This window comes from Rhinolophus ferrumequinum, chromosome 3 (genome assembly GCF_004115265.2).
Source record: "Rhinolophus ferrumequinum isolate MPI-CBG mRhiFer1 chromosome 3, mRhiFer1_v1.p, whole genome shotgun sequence".
Classification (NCBI taxonomy): Eukaryota; Metazoa; Chordata; class Mammalia; order Chiroptera; family Rhinolophidae; genus Rhinolophus; species Rhinolophus ferrumequinum.
This window is the reverse complement of record NC_046286.1, coordinates 28,606,010-28,622,680: the sequence shown is the minus strand read 5'-3', so window position 1 is coordinate 28,622,680 and position 16,671 is coordinate 28,606,010. Positions and strand designations below refer to the sequence as shown.

The 16,671-nt window shown below is 32.2% G+C and overlaps 1 protein-coding gene across 1 annotated transcript in view; it reads left to right on the top strand.

Annotated features, from left to right (window-relative positions):
- Window positions 1-16,671, top strand: part of EYS (eyes shut homolog) — a 136,792-nt gene that overhangs the window by 102,884 nt on the left and 17,237 nt on the right. The window contains 1 exon segment of the mRNA XM_033103634.1: window positions 16,107-16,268. Within this exon segment, the coding sequence (XP_032959525.1) occupies window positions 16,107-16,268 (162 nt within the window).

The window sequence follows — 16,671 nt, the reverse complement described above, 5'->3', positions numbered from 1 at the left end:
GTCCATTCTCCATCTTTTTTTTTTTTTACAATTATTTTCAACAAGCGTGACTTATGCAAACTCACGCTGAAAGAAGCAAAGCTAAAATTAGAATTCCATGTGACTAAAATTTGCATTTGGAATAGGATTTAGAGTTTTAGAATTTTAGTTGCAAAAACAGAAAACCTCAGCAGATTTCTCTCTCTCTCTCTCTCTCTCCCTCTCTCCCTCTTCATCTCCCTCTCTCTCTCACAAATTTAAAGACTCTCACACACAAATTTAAAGACTCACATAATTAGACCTTCCAGGGACTAGACCAGGTAACCATTTAACCATGTGATCATATTCCTTCTAGCTCACACTAAAATAGCAACGAAGACATCTTTGAAGTCTCTAGAGGAACCCAAGGATGCTCTTATCTCGGGGCCTTTTGTCTTGAATACTTTGACCCAAATTTCTCACTTTTGGGGTTCTTCATTCTGTTTAGATATTTTCTCAAATGTTTACCTTCTTGGAGAGTGCTTCCATAGACACTCAATCCGTAATGTTAAAAACTTCCTTCAGGCCCATACATATCATCTCCTTGTTCTATGTTTTCTCTTGACAACTATCGCCATCCTGCTTTCCTGATGACAATAAATGTCTTCATGTGTCTTTTCTGTATTGTATGTGATGTTGTATTAGGCTAAAATGTAAGCTCTATGAAGGTGAATATCTTCGTTTCTTTGTATAGGACTAACTTTCTTCCAGAGAAAACAGCAGAATTCTAGCAAGGCAAGCTATGACAAGTGTAGTGGATGGGAACCTATTTGGAAGGGTACTTCTACGTAGGACAAGCAGCCTCCATAAACTATCCAACAGGAAACCTCTTAGAAATGAGGTAGTCAAAGCTAACTTGACATGGAATTTGGGGAGAGGTGCATTTTGGTAAAAGGTACAAAGAATTATGTGATGTACAAAGTACCTTTCAATAATGGTTTTTAAAGAAATTGTAAAAGTCAATAAAAGGGAGATTGAGTAAGCTTAGTATGTTATGAACACAGAATATTAGTTTACATATATACAAAATGAAAAAACCTAAAATTCACACTGTGATCTGGTACTAAAGTAAATTGGACAGAAATGCTGAAATTATTTCTTATTAGCCCAAGTAATACATTCTAAGCTGCCAAAGACACCTTCTGATTGTACCCCCACAGATAAACACACCGATGTTTTCATTCTTATGAGTGCTCAGAGACACTTTATTCAGCTGTAGGACTGGATAGGTAAGACCATAGTATGTGCCATACACACAGTCATCTCTGGACAAGAATAGTTAAGATCAGGTACAAGGAAACCCCTAGCGCACTCTAGTGTGACTGAGCCCTCCAGGGCAATTTGTCAATATCTAGAGGAAATTTTGGGGGTTGGCTGCTACTAGCATCTTGTAAGTGGAGGCCAGGATTGGATCTCAGCATCCTACAATGTGCATGCCAGCTTCCCTACCAGAGAACTATGAGATCCAAAATAGACACTATTCTGTGGCCGCCCTTAGAGGAATTATAGGCTGTGGAAGTTGGAAATGGTAAAAACTTGTGCACAGATAGAAAAAAATAGACTTTATGAAAGTATAAAGAATTTCAAATCTTAAATAAGCCTGCCTCAAACTAGCAGGCCGTAGCGTAAGTTGCTGATTGAGAAGTGTTTCTCTGTTTTATGCGGGCCCTGTATCCGTTAGGTGCATATAGTTGGTTAAGTCAAATCGCTTTTCTATTATTCTCCTTCAGTTGTTGGAACAGAGTGTGTACTATCAATTCAGAAAAGGAATATGTGCTACTTGGTAACAAATTCAGCTTCTCAATCTTTCCCTCTGAAATACTCACTTAAATTTGTTTGAATTTTTTTTCTCATTATTGTATATTTCAATAAAAATTTGAAGGAGTTGTAATAAGTAAACAGTATGAACTTGTGTAATAAAAAGAGAGAGCTCTTTCTACATGTTTTAAGGAGAGGAGGAGGCGGGGGCAAGATTCCAGATTTATTAACATAAAATACCTAAATTAAAGAATCATTGAACTGCTTGAAGTAGCTTCAGCAATGCCATACAATCAGGATCCACTTCAATAATCTCCTGATCCATGATTTTACTCAGACATACTATTCCTCGGGTCTTCTTTGTCTTTCAGAGATGGATTTCTTAATGGTTTTCTGACTCTACTTCATTTATTGAATTATTTATCCAGCTCTTGTCAAGGTCCTTGGTAGGCAAGGTGATTCTTGCCTAAAATAGTGTTTGAAAGAGATAGCATCCTCACAGTAGCTTTAGCTTCTAGTCTTTCTCGTGTGCATTATTTTACTTCTTGATTTCAAGTTCTGTTTTTTTTTATTAAAAATATATTGGGACTACAATGGTTAGAAAAATTACATAGTTTTCAGGTATACAATTCTGTATCATCTATATTCATATTGTGTGTTGACCACCCAGATTCAAGTTCTCCTTCCATCACCATGTATTTGATCCTATTACCCTCATCTACCACCATCTTCCCCCTTTAACTTCTAAACTACTAAACTACTAAACTACTAAACTATCTAAACTACTGTCTGTGTCTATGAGTTTTGTTTATTTGTTTGTCTTATTCCTTTGTTGCTGTCAGTTTTTTATCCCACACATCAGTGAAATCATACGGTCCTTGATTTTTTCTGTCTAATTTATTTCGCTCAGCATAATAATCTCAAGATCCATCCATGTTGTCGCAAATGGCACTATTTCATTTTTTTCTTATGGCAGAGTAGAATTCCATTGTGTATGTATACCACATTTTCTTTATCCAGTCATCTATAGAGGGACACTTTGGTTGTTTCCACGTCTGGCCACTGTAAATAAACTACAATGAACAATTGGAGTGCATATATTAATATCTTTATGGATAAATGTCTTCAGACTTTTTGGGTATATGAGGTCTGACAATTGAGTTTATGAACTCGTTGCAATAATGTTGCTAACCTTTTTTGATATCAGAGGGATTATTCATTATGAAATTGTACCAACTGGACAAAGGTTAAACACATTTACTATCTGGAAGTGCTGAAAAGGCTGCGTGAAAAAAGTTAGATGACCTGAACATTTCACCAAACAGTTCATGGCTCTTGCATCATGACAATGTACCAGCTCATATGGCACTGATTTTGAGGAGTTTTAGCTGGTAAACGAATAACTGTATTGGAACACCTGCCCTACTCACCTGATCTGACCCCAATGACTATTTTCTTACCCAAGATAAGGGAAATATTGAAAGCAATACATTTTGATGACATTTAGGACATCAAAGGTAATAGGACGACAGCTCTGATGGCCATTCCAGAAAAAAGTTGCAAAATTGCTTTGAAGGGTGGACTAGGCGCTGGCCTCAGTGCATAACTTCCAAGGGGATTACTTCAAAGGTGACTGTAGTTATATTCAGTAATGAGGTATGCATTACTTTTTCTTGGATGAGTTTGCAAACTTAATTCTCAGACCTCTTGTGCTGAGTTATATGGTACTTCAATATATTTAATCATTTGTAACACTGTCATATTGTAAATCAGCAAACAAAAACAATTTTTTCACTTCAAAGAAATTTTTCAAAAAACACAGTACAAAGTCTTCCCTAGGTTTCATGTTAAAGCAATTCTCAAATGCTTTTATTGCTCTACAATTGTTAGTCACAAAAAGTGGTAGAAACTTCTTTATGGTCAACCTCACATAGTATTATCTGGGTCCTCTTGACTTTGGCCTTCCTAGACAGCAAGCAATAATAAAGCAACAGATGTTTCCAATTTAGAGGATTAATAGAAATTACCACACTGCTTCTATTATGTCAAGGACTTTGTATACTGAAGGTATACAAAAGTATACTGAAAGTATACAAAGTAGAGCAAAAATAGAAATACTCATGGCTTAGTGCTTATGTCAGTGTCGCTTCTATATGCAAGTGTCAGTTTCACTTCTATATGTCAATGCCATTTCTGTATCATAAATAGTTTGTAATAAGTAGTACTTCGTACTCCACATGTTTCCTATCGATTGTTTATAATAATTAGTACTAGCCATGTAATGGGAAGAAATTTAAGAGGTGGATTTTAAAGGATGAATATATTCAAAATGTTCTCTCACGCCTAACGCCTTAGGGAAACTGAAGGTGCCAATAATTCTTCATTAATAATGAAATTAAAAGATGATTAGTAAAAAAAAGCATGCCTTAAGAAGTTCTTACAATTAAAAAATTTGCCTCTTATACTTAAGGAGAAATTACTGGTGAAACTGAAAATAAAAAAATAAAAACTGTGGTTATTTATGTGAATCTCCGTCATATTATTCTTTGGATCGTTAAGATGGTAACTTTTCTCCAAAAAAACTCATTAACAGGAGTTAGAGCCATCATATCTATAGTAATGCTAAGGCTCAATAACTAAAAAGGGGTATCAAAAGTAAATGCTAAACTGAAAGCATACTTTCATGAACAGTTTCTGAGAAACCAGAGTGTGGTTGGCTGGAAAATGGCACCCCAAATATGCCCATATCTTAATTCCCAGAACCTACTCATGATATATTTTGTGGAAAAAGAGACTTTGAAGATGTAATTAAGACATGGATCTTGATTTGAGGAGATTATCCTCTATCATCCAGAAAAAGGATCACAAAGATCCTTATAAGAGGCCTACAGAAGGAGTCAGAGACAGAGAAAGTGTTGTGATGACAGAAGCAGAGATTTGAGTGGTGATCTTTGAAGATGCACTAACCGTCAATAAGCCAAAGGGTGCATGTACAAGCTGAAAAGGCACGGAAGCCAGATTCTCCCCTGAGAGCCTGCAAAAGCAACCAGCCCTTCTGAAATCTTGGTTTATTCCAGTAGGAGTGATTTCAGACTTCTGAACTTGAGGGAAAAAAATGTTTTTAAACTAGTAAGGTTGTAGTAATTTATCACAACAGTAACAGAAAACAAATACACAGAGATTCAAGAAAATTTATTTTTCACACAAAAATAAATTTGCATGCATTAAAATGGTTAGAGAAACTCTCTAACTGAACACATAAATTTAATTATAGAATGGTGTTCGGTCCTCTTTAAAAGATATTCAGTAAAACACAGCAAGAAGTTACTTTAGTTATTTTTTGTTTTGTTTTGTTTTTAATTAAAATTTATTGGGGTGACAATGATTAGTAAAATTACATAGGTTTCAAGTGTACAATCGTATAATACATCATCTGTATATTACATTGTGTATTCACCACCCAGAGTCAATTCTCCTTCTATCACCATATATTTGATCCTGGTTATTTTAGTTCTTAGTGGTCATTTCTAGTTTGAGTTTTAGGGTCATCTGTACTAACTGACACAGGTGAATCCATGCAAGTCAGAAAAACAGAAAAGCAGCAAATGTTTGGTTCTGTATCTCAAAAGGAATGGACTAATCATTCATCGGTTAAAATTCCCCATTTACTTTGAAATGGCGGGCATGTTCAGGGCATCCATTTGTAACCTACTTAGGGAAGCAGCAGGCATGTTTATAAAGTGAGATTTTGTCTTTTAACATTTTGCTTTCCCGTTACTCAGACAGAAATAGCCCCTGCTACTGGCATAGTCTGCGTTCGTATGTGACTTACTAATTTATCATCTACACATGATAGGTTGAAGAACGAAATGGGGTCTTATCAGTTATTTTGTTTTTATAATGGGCATTGACCTAGGTCTGGTTTATACATCAGGCAATGTTTAAATTCTGTTCTTCCCCAAATGGAAATCTAATTTTATAAATTGTGATCTACATGATTCTGATGTTATCTTTAACAATTTGTAAAGTAATGGTTTCACCTATTTCTCTAAGAGACCAATAAAACATGAATTAAAGATGAGATAATACGAACTACGAACCACATGTAATTTACTATGCAGCTACCGTCTTGATTGTAGATATAATCACAGGTACTGTAGAGGTCCATGGGAAACTAATTGTCATTCTCCTCAATAAGTTTGGTGAAATCCTTAGCCAGGTGTCTTTATGAAAAATATCTGTCCTTTTTTAATCTCTTAGATTTATTTGCTTACTTATTTGTGCCGTATCAGTAGTTGTTCTCAGTGAAAGAATATTTATTGAAATGACACGCTGTGTAAACTCTGTACCCTGGAACACACCCGTTGAATAAGACAGACCATGATCCTATCTCATGCTTTACAATAGTTACTCAAAGTTGAGGTTTGATAATAGTGTCCTCCTATTATATGGAGAAATTGTTTCCTCAAACTGACGGGGGGGAGGGGGAGAGAGAGAGAGATCCACAGATATTTAAGCATATTTAAGTATACTTTAAATATATTAAGTATATTTTCTACCTTCTTTCACTTAAATCTGTCATTGAATGGAACAGTTTAGGGACTTAGAATTACAGGCAGATGGATGGCCACTATAGGAATGTTGTAGGTCCCGAAAGAATAGGAGTGACAGTTTTTATTTTTGTCATTGTTGGTTGCTGCCATTGTATTTTGAACACGATTATTATTACCAGATCTGAGGCAGTCCCTAATTATACTTGCATCCGTTATGAGAGTTCGTATGTCTTTTTGCAAGCAACCTATCTCAACTTACAAAAAATTCCTCTGACAATATGCTGATAACTAGAAATTTTTACAATTAGATGCAAAGTTTAGTTACATGATTGTACAAAAATGGCTTGATATCACACAGTTAAATTTCATACAAATAAAATTAAAAATATTCATCTTTTCTGAACAGTGAATACAGATATCAGGAAACATAAATTAAATTTCAATTTTAAAAAATTAGGAGCCTCTCTTCTCTTACCTCACAGAGTTCTAATTGGCCAAGACATATTTCTAATACATGTATTATATCTTTTGCGTAATGATTGTTAAGAGCTCAGTGGTGTCATCCAGGGTGAATGAGCTGAACTTTAAAATGACCCTAATTGACTCATAGAAGCATATTATCCCTTAATTTCCTCATTAAAACTCCTGATATAAAAGGTAGATATAAGAAAGGACCTGAAGGAATTATACAATTACCTAGAATCACCACAGAGTTGTTCGTGGTGAATTTTAGTACTTTTAATATAGTCCAACTTGTTTTCTTTTATGAGAGACAAGAGTTAAAGACTTAAACTCATATCCAGCAAGGAAATAGGCTGTTTCAACTCTTGCCAAATTTCATATTTCAGTTTTATTAATTTTTGTATTTCTATATTAATTTAGCATATCTATAATTGTTTTGTACTTAATGACTAATATAATTTATACATTATTATTTTAATATTTCTCATGCAAGAAAATCAAAGTTCCAAACTTTTTTTAAAAATTTAATTATAAATAATCTAGAAAATTTACTTTTAAAAAACTGCCTTAATATGACTATCATAATTTGAAACAAAATAAGTAGAACCATTTAGTCTGAGGGAAACCATATGTTACTCCAGTGGTAATTCATTAGAAGGAATAACTAACAGTTACAGAGATTATATAGAAAAAATCAGAATTCATGTGACATATAAAAAATTATTTAAGAAATTGACTTATAAAGGATATTTAATAAAAATACTCAAGTTTATTTGGGAAACAAATTTAAAATTTAAGTTTCTGGATGTAAAACTGAAATCAGTGAAGTAAAGATTGATTATATAAAAAAGATACTGGAAAAATTTTAAGTTTTTTGGGGGAAAGATTCAGTTCAATACATATTTTTACAAATGAAAAATATTTAACAAAATATTAATTTAAATATTTAAATGGCAAAATGCCAACTATCGATGGGTTTGAAGTAATACAACAAAATGCTACCAAAATTTGATTTACATTAAAAGAGATAAATGATTAACTATTATACTTATTTTTCAAGTCATAATGCAAGTAAAATGGATATTTAAGTCACTCTTAGCCTAGTAAGTATTCACTCTTCCTAGGATGGCAAACATTAAATATGTCTGCCTATACCATGAAATGCAGCATAAATTATATTTATGTATATAATCTATTTTGAGTTAACTTTTGTGTGTGGTGACAAATAGCAGTCTAGTTTCACTCTTTTGCACAATCACTTTCCAATTCTTCCAGCACCATTTATTAAAGAGGCTTTCTTTTCTCCATTGTATGTTTTTGGCTTCTTTGTAGAAAATTATTTGCCCATATACATGTGAGTTTAATTCTGGGCTCTCAGTTCTCTTCCATTGGTCTATATGTGTGTTTTTCTGCCAATTCCATGTTGTTTTGATTATTGTAGCTTTCTAGTATAATTTGAAGCCAGGATGTGTGATACCTCCAGCTTTGTTCTTGTTTCTCATGATTGTTTTGACTATCTCGGGTTTTTTGTGGTTCCATATACATTTTAGGAATATTTGCTCTATTTCTGAAAAAAATTTGAAATCTTGAATATCTTGAAAGGGATTCAAAATTTGAAATCTTGAATATCATTGAAATCTTGATAGGGATTGCATTGGTTCTATAGATGGCTTTGAGTAATATGGACATATTAATAATATTTAATATCCAATCTATGAGCACAGGATATTTTTCCAATTATTTTTTCTTCTTTTAATTTATCAATGTTTTATCGTTGTCAGTGTACAGATCTTTCATCTCCTTGGTTAACTTAAGTCCTGAGTATTTTCTTGTTTTTGATGCTATTGTAATTGAGATTTTCTTTATTTCCTAATGTAATTAATTGTGAGTTTATATTAGATTGGTGCAAAAGTAATTGCAGTTTTTGCAATTATTTTTAACCTTTAAAACTGCAATTATTTTTGCACCAACCTAATAGAAGCACAGTTGATTTTTGTATGTTGATTTTGTGCCCTGCAACTTTACAAAATTCAATTATTATTTCTAACAATTTTTTTGGTTGAGTCTTTAGGATTTTCTGTATATGTGTGTATGCGTGTGTATATATATATACACACGCATACATACATATACATATATACATATATATGTGTATATTATACATGTATGTATATATATGTATGAATACACACACACACACACACACACACACACACATACATATATATATGATCATGTCATCTACAAACAGAGAAGAATTTTATTTCTTCCTTTCCAAATGGGATATCTCTTATTTCTTTCTCTTGCTTAATTGTTCTGACTAGGACTTCCAGTAGTATATTGAATAAGAATGGTGAGAGTGTGCACCCTTGTTTTGTTCCTGATCTCAGAGAAAAAGCTGTCAACCTTTCCACCATTCAGCATGATTTCAGCTGTGTGCTTGTCATATATGGCCTTTATTATGTTGAAGTACATTCCTTCTATATTAATTTATTAAGAAATTTTACAATTAAAGGACATTGCATTTTGTCAAATGCTTTTCATGAATCTATTGAGATTATCATGATTTTTATCTTTCATTTTATTAATATGGTGTATCGCATATATTGATTTACATATGTTGAATAACCCTTATGTCCCAAGGATGAATCTCATTTGATCATGATATATGATCTTTTAATGTTCTGTTGGATTTGGTTCGCTAATTTTTCATTCAAATTTTTTAAAATGTATATTCATAAGGGATATTGGCCTGTAGTTTCATTTTCTTGTAGTAGCCTAGTCTGGTTTTGGTATCAGGGTAATGCTGGCCTCATTAAATGAATTTGCGTGTGTTTCCATCTTTGTATTATTATTATTGTTATTTGGAACAGTTTGAGAAGAATTGGTGTTTGTTCTTCTTTAAATGTCTGGTAGAATTCACCAGTAAAACTATTTGATCCTGAGAATTTCTTTGTGGGGGATGTTTTTGCCTAACTCAGTCTCCTTACTCTTTAGTTTTCCATTCAGATATTTATTTATTTATTTATTTATTTATTTATTTATTTATTTATTTATGGCTCAGTGTTGGCAGATTGAAGGCTTCTAGGAATTTATCCATCTATTCTAGGTTGTCAATTTGTTGGTGTAGCCCCTTCATAGAATGTTATGATTTTTTATTTGTACAGTATAAGTTAAAATGTCTCATTTTTCATTTATAATTTATTGGCCCTCTTTTTTTCTGGGTTGGTGCAGCTAAAAGTTTGTCAGTATTGTTTATTTTTTCAAACAATCAAATCTTAGTTTTGTTAATCATTTCTAATAATTTTTTATTGTCCATTTTTTTTATTTCTGCTCTAATCTATTATTTATTTCCTTCTGCTAACATTGGTCATAGTTAATTCTTCATTTTCTAGTTCTTGAGGTATAAAATCAGGTTGTTTATGTGAGATTTTTTTCCTTAATGTATGTGTTTATTCCTACACACATACCTCTTAGAACTTCTTTCGTTGCATCCTATACATTTTATTATGTTGTGTTTATATTTTCATTTGTCTTAAAATACTTTTTCTTATTTCCCTGTGATTTATTCTTTAATTCATTGGTTGTTCATTAATTTGTTGTTTAACTCCCACATATTTGTGGATTTTCAGCTTTCCTTCATGGATGATTTCTAGTTTTACACCATTATTGTCATAAAAGATACTTGATAGAATTCATCTTTTTTTTTTAATTGTTGACCTGTTGACAGCCTAGCACATGATCTATCCTAAGAAACATCCCATGTGTGCTTTGAAGTACATGTGTTCTGCTCCTATTGAAAGGAATGCCCTATGTATGTCTGTTAGAATCATTTGGTTTATAATTTTGCAAAAATCTGTTGTTCTCTTATTGATTTTCTGAATGGATCTAGTCATTGTTGAGAGTGAGATATTAAAGTCCCCTAGTATTTATTATATTGATATTCATTTCTCCTTTTAGTTCTTTTAGCATTTGCTTTATATATTTAGGTGCCCCAAATCTGGGTGCATGAATATTTACAAATGTTATGTCTTCTTGATTGATTGACTCTTTGATCATTATATAATGACTATCTTTGCCTTTTTTTAATCATTTTTGCTTAAAGACTATTTTTTCTGATATTAGTATAGCTACCTCTGCTTTCTTTTGGTAACCAATTGCTTGATATTTTTTTTCATCCCTTCACTCTCAGTCTATGTGTACTCTTAAAGTTAAATTGAGTCTTTTATAGGCAGCACTCACTGAATATAGTTTTTAAAAATTGTGTGTATGTATTCATTACTGAATTTTGAAAAATCATTAAATTTATTTAAAATAGATACAAGATATTTTGCAAATAAATATATTTTTTAAGATTTTATTAGTACTAACTCAAAAAGAATGAGTGAAAAGAAATGGCCATGCAAGTAGGGGGTGTCAGAAAACAATAAAATTTCATATTTATAAGATTTTATACTTCAGATTTTTAGTGAAATATACTTTTGTTCAGTCAATTAACACTTTCACCAATTCTACTTCTATTTAAGATAAAGAAGAAACAAAAATAAATTAAAAGATGATGGGATTTGAAACCCATGTTATAGGATTATCTTAGTCCTGTAAAAACTGAGGTATATGAATTTTAAAAAAGAAAAAGAAAAAACCTCATAACTGTTTCCTTCTTATCTGAAGTATGAAACATAGTATACAATGACTTACTGTAACAAGACTATTGAAAATTTAAGTGAAATGAATGAGTAAGATAATGCTTTTGAACTCGTCTGAACAATGGTAAAGTTTATATATATGATAAAAGGGTATCTCTCTCATATACACACAAACACATGGGGAGGTAAGGGGAGATAGAAAGGGAGATGAGGTATCCCTTATTCCTATTTTAATATCTTTGTTATATAAAGGTAAGATATTTCTATATATTCTTATACAGTTTATAAAAACTGACAAGTGCTTAAAATTAATATAAATAAAATCATTAGGGAATAGATATGGCAATGATGAATATAAGTCATGATTTTGGGATACAGTTTTTTCAAGAGAAAGTTTGAGATGCTTAATACAGCACCAGAAGAAGAGTATCTAAAATAAATCATTATCTTGCCTAAGAAATGAGGCTGTTAAAATAAGAAATCAACATCTAGAGGTTTTAAATTTCTTTATACTATCAATCAAAATTGGTTTCCTTTTATAAAAAAAGAGAAGCCTTAAGGAAAGCATCATCAAATGCATTTGACATATAATATGTTAAATCAGGGTAATAAATTTGTTATGAATATGTATTTTGTGTCAATTAAAAAGAGTCACACAATTTTGGTATTGCAAAATTTGCTCCTGTCTGATGTAACATATACTGACATATGATATAAGAAATAGATTGCTTTTCTTTTTATGGACAATTTTCTAGATTATCTTCCTTCTTTTTACTGTCATTGTGCAACTAGTTCATCATTGTCTTAATTTCACTGTTTGCTACCAAAATTATGCTCCACAAGCTTATAAAAGTTCAAAGTCAGTTCAAGTTTAGTTTTCTAATATGTGCCAGTTAATTAGTTCTCTGTCAACAATAAGATAGATAGATGTTCACTTCCAAATGTATCTCTGTATAACCCCACACTCTGGAACCCTACTCCCTTCTAATAAAAATAGTACAAATGCTGAATTGTTCCTGTTTTGAATTTTTATATATAAACAGGGCAGTCAAGTACATGATAGATTAAAACTGCTACTGTCATTGTATATTGTACTCAACAATTTATAAACAACTATTGTTTATTTCAATAAATGTAATATTAATCATTTTCTTCAGAAATATGAGCTATATATTTTATGAGTCAATTTAAATGCAGTTGGTAAATATTTCAAAGTTGAAACAATTCTCAGTACTGAATTTAGTTGCACATCTAAATGGAGGATCTTTTGATAAGATCTTTGTGTTAAATAGGTTATGCTGTAGTAATTATCCCCCATAAACACACATGGACACACACACACACACACACACACACATTTCAGAGGCCTAGAAGAACGGAAGATTTCTCTCTTCCATCAAATGCTAACTGCAGCTCTGTTCCTCATCCTGCTTCATTTCAGAAATAATACTTTGAATATATAATATATTTAGGGCAACCAACCATACCAGTTTGCCTAGGACTAAGTACCTTCACTGGACACAGGAATTTCTATACTGAAAAAATAAAGTGCCGGGCGAACAGTTGAGTAGGTCAACTTAAAATCCACTCTAGCACAATAAGCCAATGCATTTTATATATATAAAGACAGTCATATTTCCATTTCATGGATAAAAGTTGAAACTTATGAATGTTGAAGTCGATTTCCAGACGTCCACAAATTTTTGAACAGATATCTGTTACCTAATCCATGAATTATATGGGAAGTAGAATTAAAAATAAGCATTAATTCCAAGTATTAGTTTGGAAAGATTAAAAAATCAAATAGCTAAGTGAGCATTCCCACATAAACATTTTTTTTTAAATCCCTGTGGGTCCAAATAAAATTGATGGATAAAGATTAATATCACAATATCACCTGAGGTCATTGTGAAACTTTGGGTAACTTAATGACAGAGAGGGCCATTTATTGTACTGGAAATTCTCATCTCTGTAAAATGGAGGCCACTTTAAAATAATTGAATTTCACAAAAACACCTATCTGGCCATACAGTTGATTCTGAATCATTAAATTTTCTTTCTATTTAAGTTTGTGAAAACTTTAATAGGCAATGAGTAGTGTATATTAGTCAACATTCTGCCTGCATTCAGAATTACTTTTCCTTCATTAGCAGCATTTTTGAAATTCATACTCAGAAAGAATTTGATTTATTGAAAACTATCTTACTTGAATAAAGTAGCACAATTCAGAGAAAACTTTATGAATTCATGGTCAACTTAGTAAATAATTTTCCACAAAAAGATCATTATATGATTGTCCTTCACCATACGACATCCTTCACCATATGACAGTTATCTCTTAGGAATATTGCCTGGAAAAGTGGTGGTTCTCCCAATAAATTAGAATGAATCCACCAAAATAAAACTAATCAATAAGATCTATGCTATATTTTCTTTATTTCTCTTTTCTCTGGGTGCTTGGAAAGTAAGAGCTATTTAGAGATGAAGTTTTAGTTTATTTGTTTAAAAGAGTCTGCTGTTCCATCTCACTATCTTCCTTTACTCATGTTCTGTTAACCTGCTTTAAAAGTTATATTGTACATCGATTTTCTTACTGTTGCTGTAGTGTGTATGAATTCTCACATGGACACACAAGTCTTGAATGAAAGGTCAGATTCAGAAATAGACCTGCATTGGAATACTTCCTTACCTCTACACGTGGTCTAACGAAATAAATTGCTCCTAACCCTCAGGTTATTAAGTCAGATGACAATTTATTGGTGTTGCAATAATTTATAAATGGTAATAAAAGCTCTGAATTCCCATTTTAAATAATTCCCTGTAAATCCAAACTTTGTCTAAAATCAGGATACTTTCACAGTGTCCTCATTCAGGATAGAGGTGTCTAATAACAGATAAATAGTTCTGATTTTCTTGAAACCTATTGTGAGGGACTTTTTTTCTTAATGCCTGAAAAGTCAGAGCCCTATTTTGTCTCCACATAATATTCAAACTAACAAGATGAGCACCTTAGCACCACTGAGCAGGGATCTATGATATCCCTGTCATTTTGCCTGGCATCTGTCATCATTAGCTGACAACTACTCCTTACTGATACACCTCTCTGGAAGTTATTACAGTAGATGTGGTCTTATTTTTCAGTGGATTCCTCACTCCTGAGTATGAGAGACAGAAATGAGGGTTGCATGTCTTTGGTGCAGCTGCTTCTGATTTGTTTTCAGTTTAAAGCACACACACACACACACACACACACACCACCACCACCACCACCACCACCACCACCACCACCACCACCCCTCTCCCACCAAACAAAAAAACCCTAAGAGATGGCTTAGTTTAAGGTGAGGCTTTTCAGGTTTTTGTTTGTTTTGTTTCAAGTGATCAGATGACTCTGCAGGATTCTATCAATACAAATTATATGCTACTTTGTTAAATGTATTTGTACAGATATAAGTTCACATTTATTAAGCCTTTATTTTTTTATCTGAATGAAAATCATAAATCCAGTGAGACACAGTGTTCACTGACAGTGAAGATTCGTTGATGCCATTTGAAGAGTCAAAATTCTATGTCTTAGTATAAAGGTATGAGATAAAACTTTTGGTGAACTTAAGACTTAGAAATGTATTTCAGAATTGTATTCTCTTGGTAGCCATTCAGTATAATTAAACAATAATTTTTCAGATTACTTCTTCTCTTTCGTGTTGATTCCAGTTAGTTACATGTTAATTAATAAATTAATATAGAGACTTATATTTTAAGAGTCATATTTTGTCTAACCATTAAGAAATTGTATTGTGAATCCAGGTGAAAGGTCATTGTGACTTGAGACAATTATAACAAAGCGTATTTAGTGTGGTAATCACATTAAAGGAAATGTCAGATGTTAGTGGTTCCGTATGCCCCATGACTCAGCGGTGCTTCCCTCTGCCAAATTTGTGGGGAATTTGCTCATTGGAAACTGGGAGAAGTAGAAATAATTGTAGGGTATACTCTAAACAGAAGCCCTACTCTGTTGCTAGGGCTTAAATTTATCTTATTGGTTTATGTCATCCTAACACCTCAATAAAGGATCATGTATTAAAACTTAATGATGGCTTCAGTGTGACCTGAAATTGTTGAAATTTAATTAATTTCATTGTTGATATAACCAATTATGAATTCTGCCTTTGAAGGTACTAGAGATTACATAGACATATCATTTTATAGGACATATGCTCTGGTTATATTAAAATATTTAATTATTTAAATGTTAAAATTTTAACAAATTCAAACAGGACCTTGGCATTTCATGATGTTAGTCCTATCAGGTCATACATGTTCTAAATAATGTCTGTTAATTTATACCATAGTTACTTTCAATTAAAAAAAAATTAATTATAGCCCAGTAAACAGAAGATTGAGGGCCACAGTTGCAGATTAAGGAGTGAGTCAAAGCCAAAAAAATATATATTACATAGGAGTTTTGAACATGAACATGATGAAAGATGGTACAGAAAATAAATTAAAAGAATAGAAGGAATATGCAAAGCATGGGATAAGAGATGTGTCCTATAAACTTTTTTGAATTGGTAGTTTTAAAAATTATCTGTGTGTTTAATAAGCCAAAGTATATAATGAAATACATTTCAGTAAAGTATTTATTATTTTCACTACTTCATTTTCCTAGTATGTATGCAGTCCAGGGTGCAAAAGAAATCCAGGTTGGTTTCTGAAAAATGTTGGCGTAATTCCCCTGTATCCCTGCTACTGTGGATCCATCAGCCATGATATTTGCCAAGTTGAAGTTTCCCATCCTCCTCAACTTAAATATGTGTGGCAATTGGGATTTATCTATATCTATGTATCTATCTATCCATTATCTGTCTAATATATCTATCTAGATAGATATATTTTATTGTTAATTTGCCTGAATCACTTCAACCTTTACTAGGTAAGTATTCATTTTCTAATCGCACAAAATATTTTATATCTCAAAGGCAAAATGAAAAAAATGAATTTGATATTCCTATTCTCTGACTTGTTCTTTGAACAGACATCTGCTTAGCACCCACTACATTTCAGGAATTCTGTTTGGTTCAAGTTATATAATTGTGAAGAATATTAGAGTTATCCCCTACTTTCATAGATTTGACTATTTTTTGCAGGGGAATTATTGGGAAAATAACCACAGTGATAAATATGTAATTGTAAATTGAACTAAAATGCTTCTACAGAAAGAAATATCCTTCCAT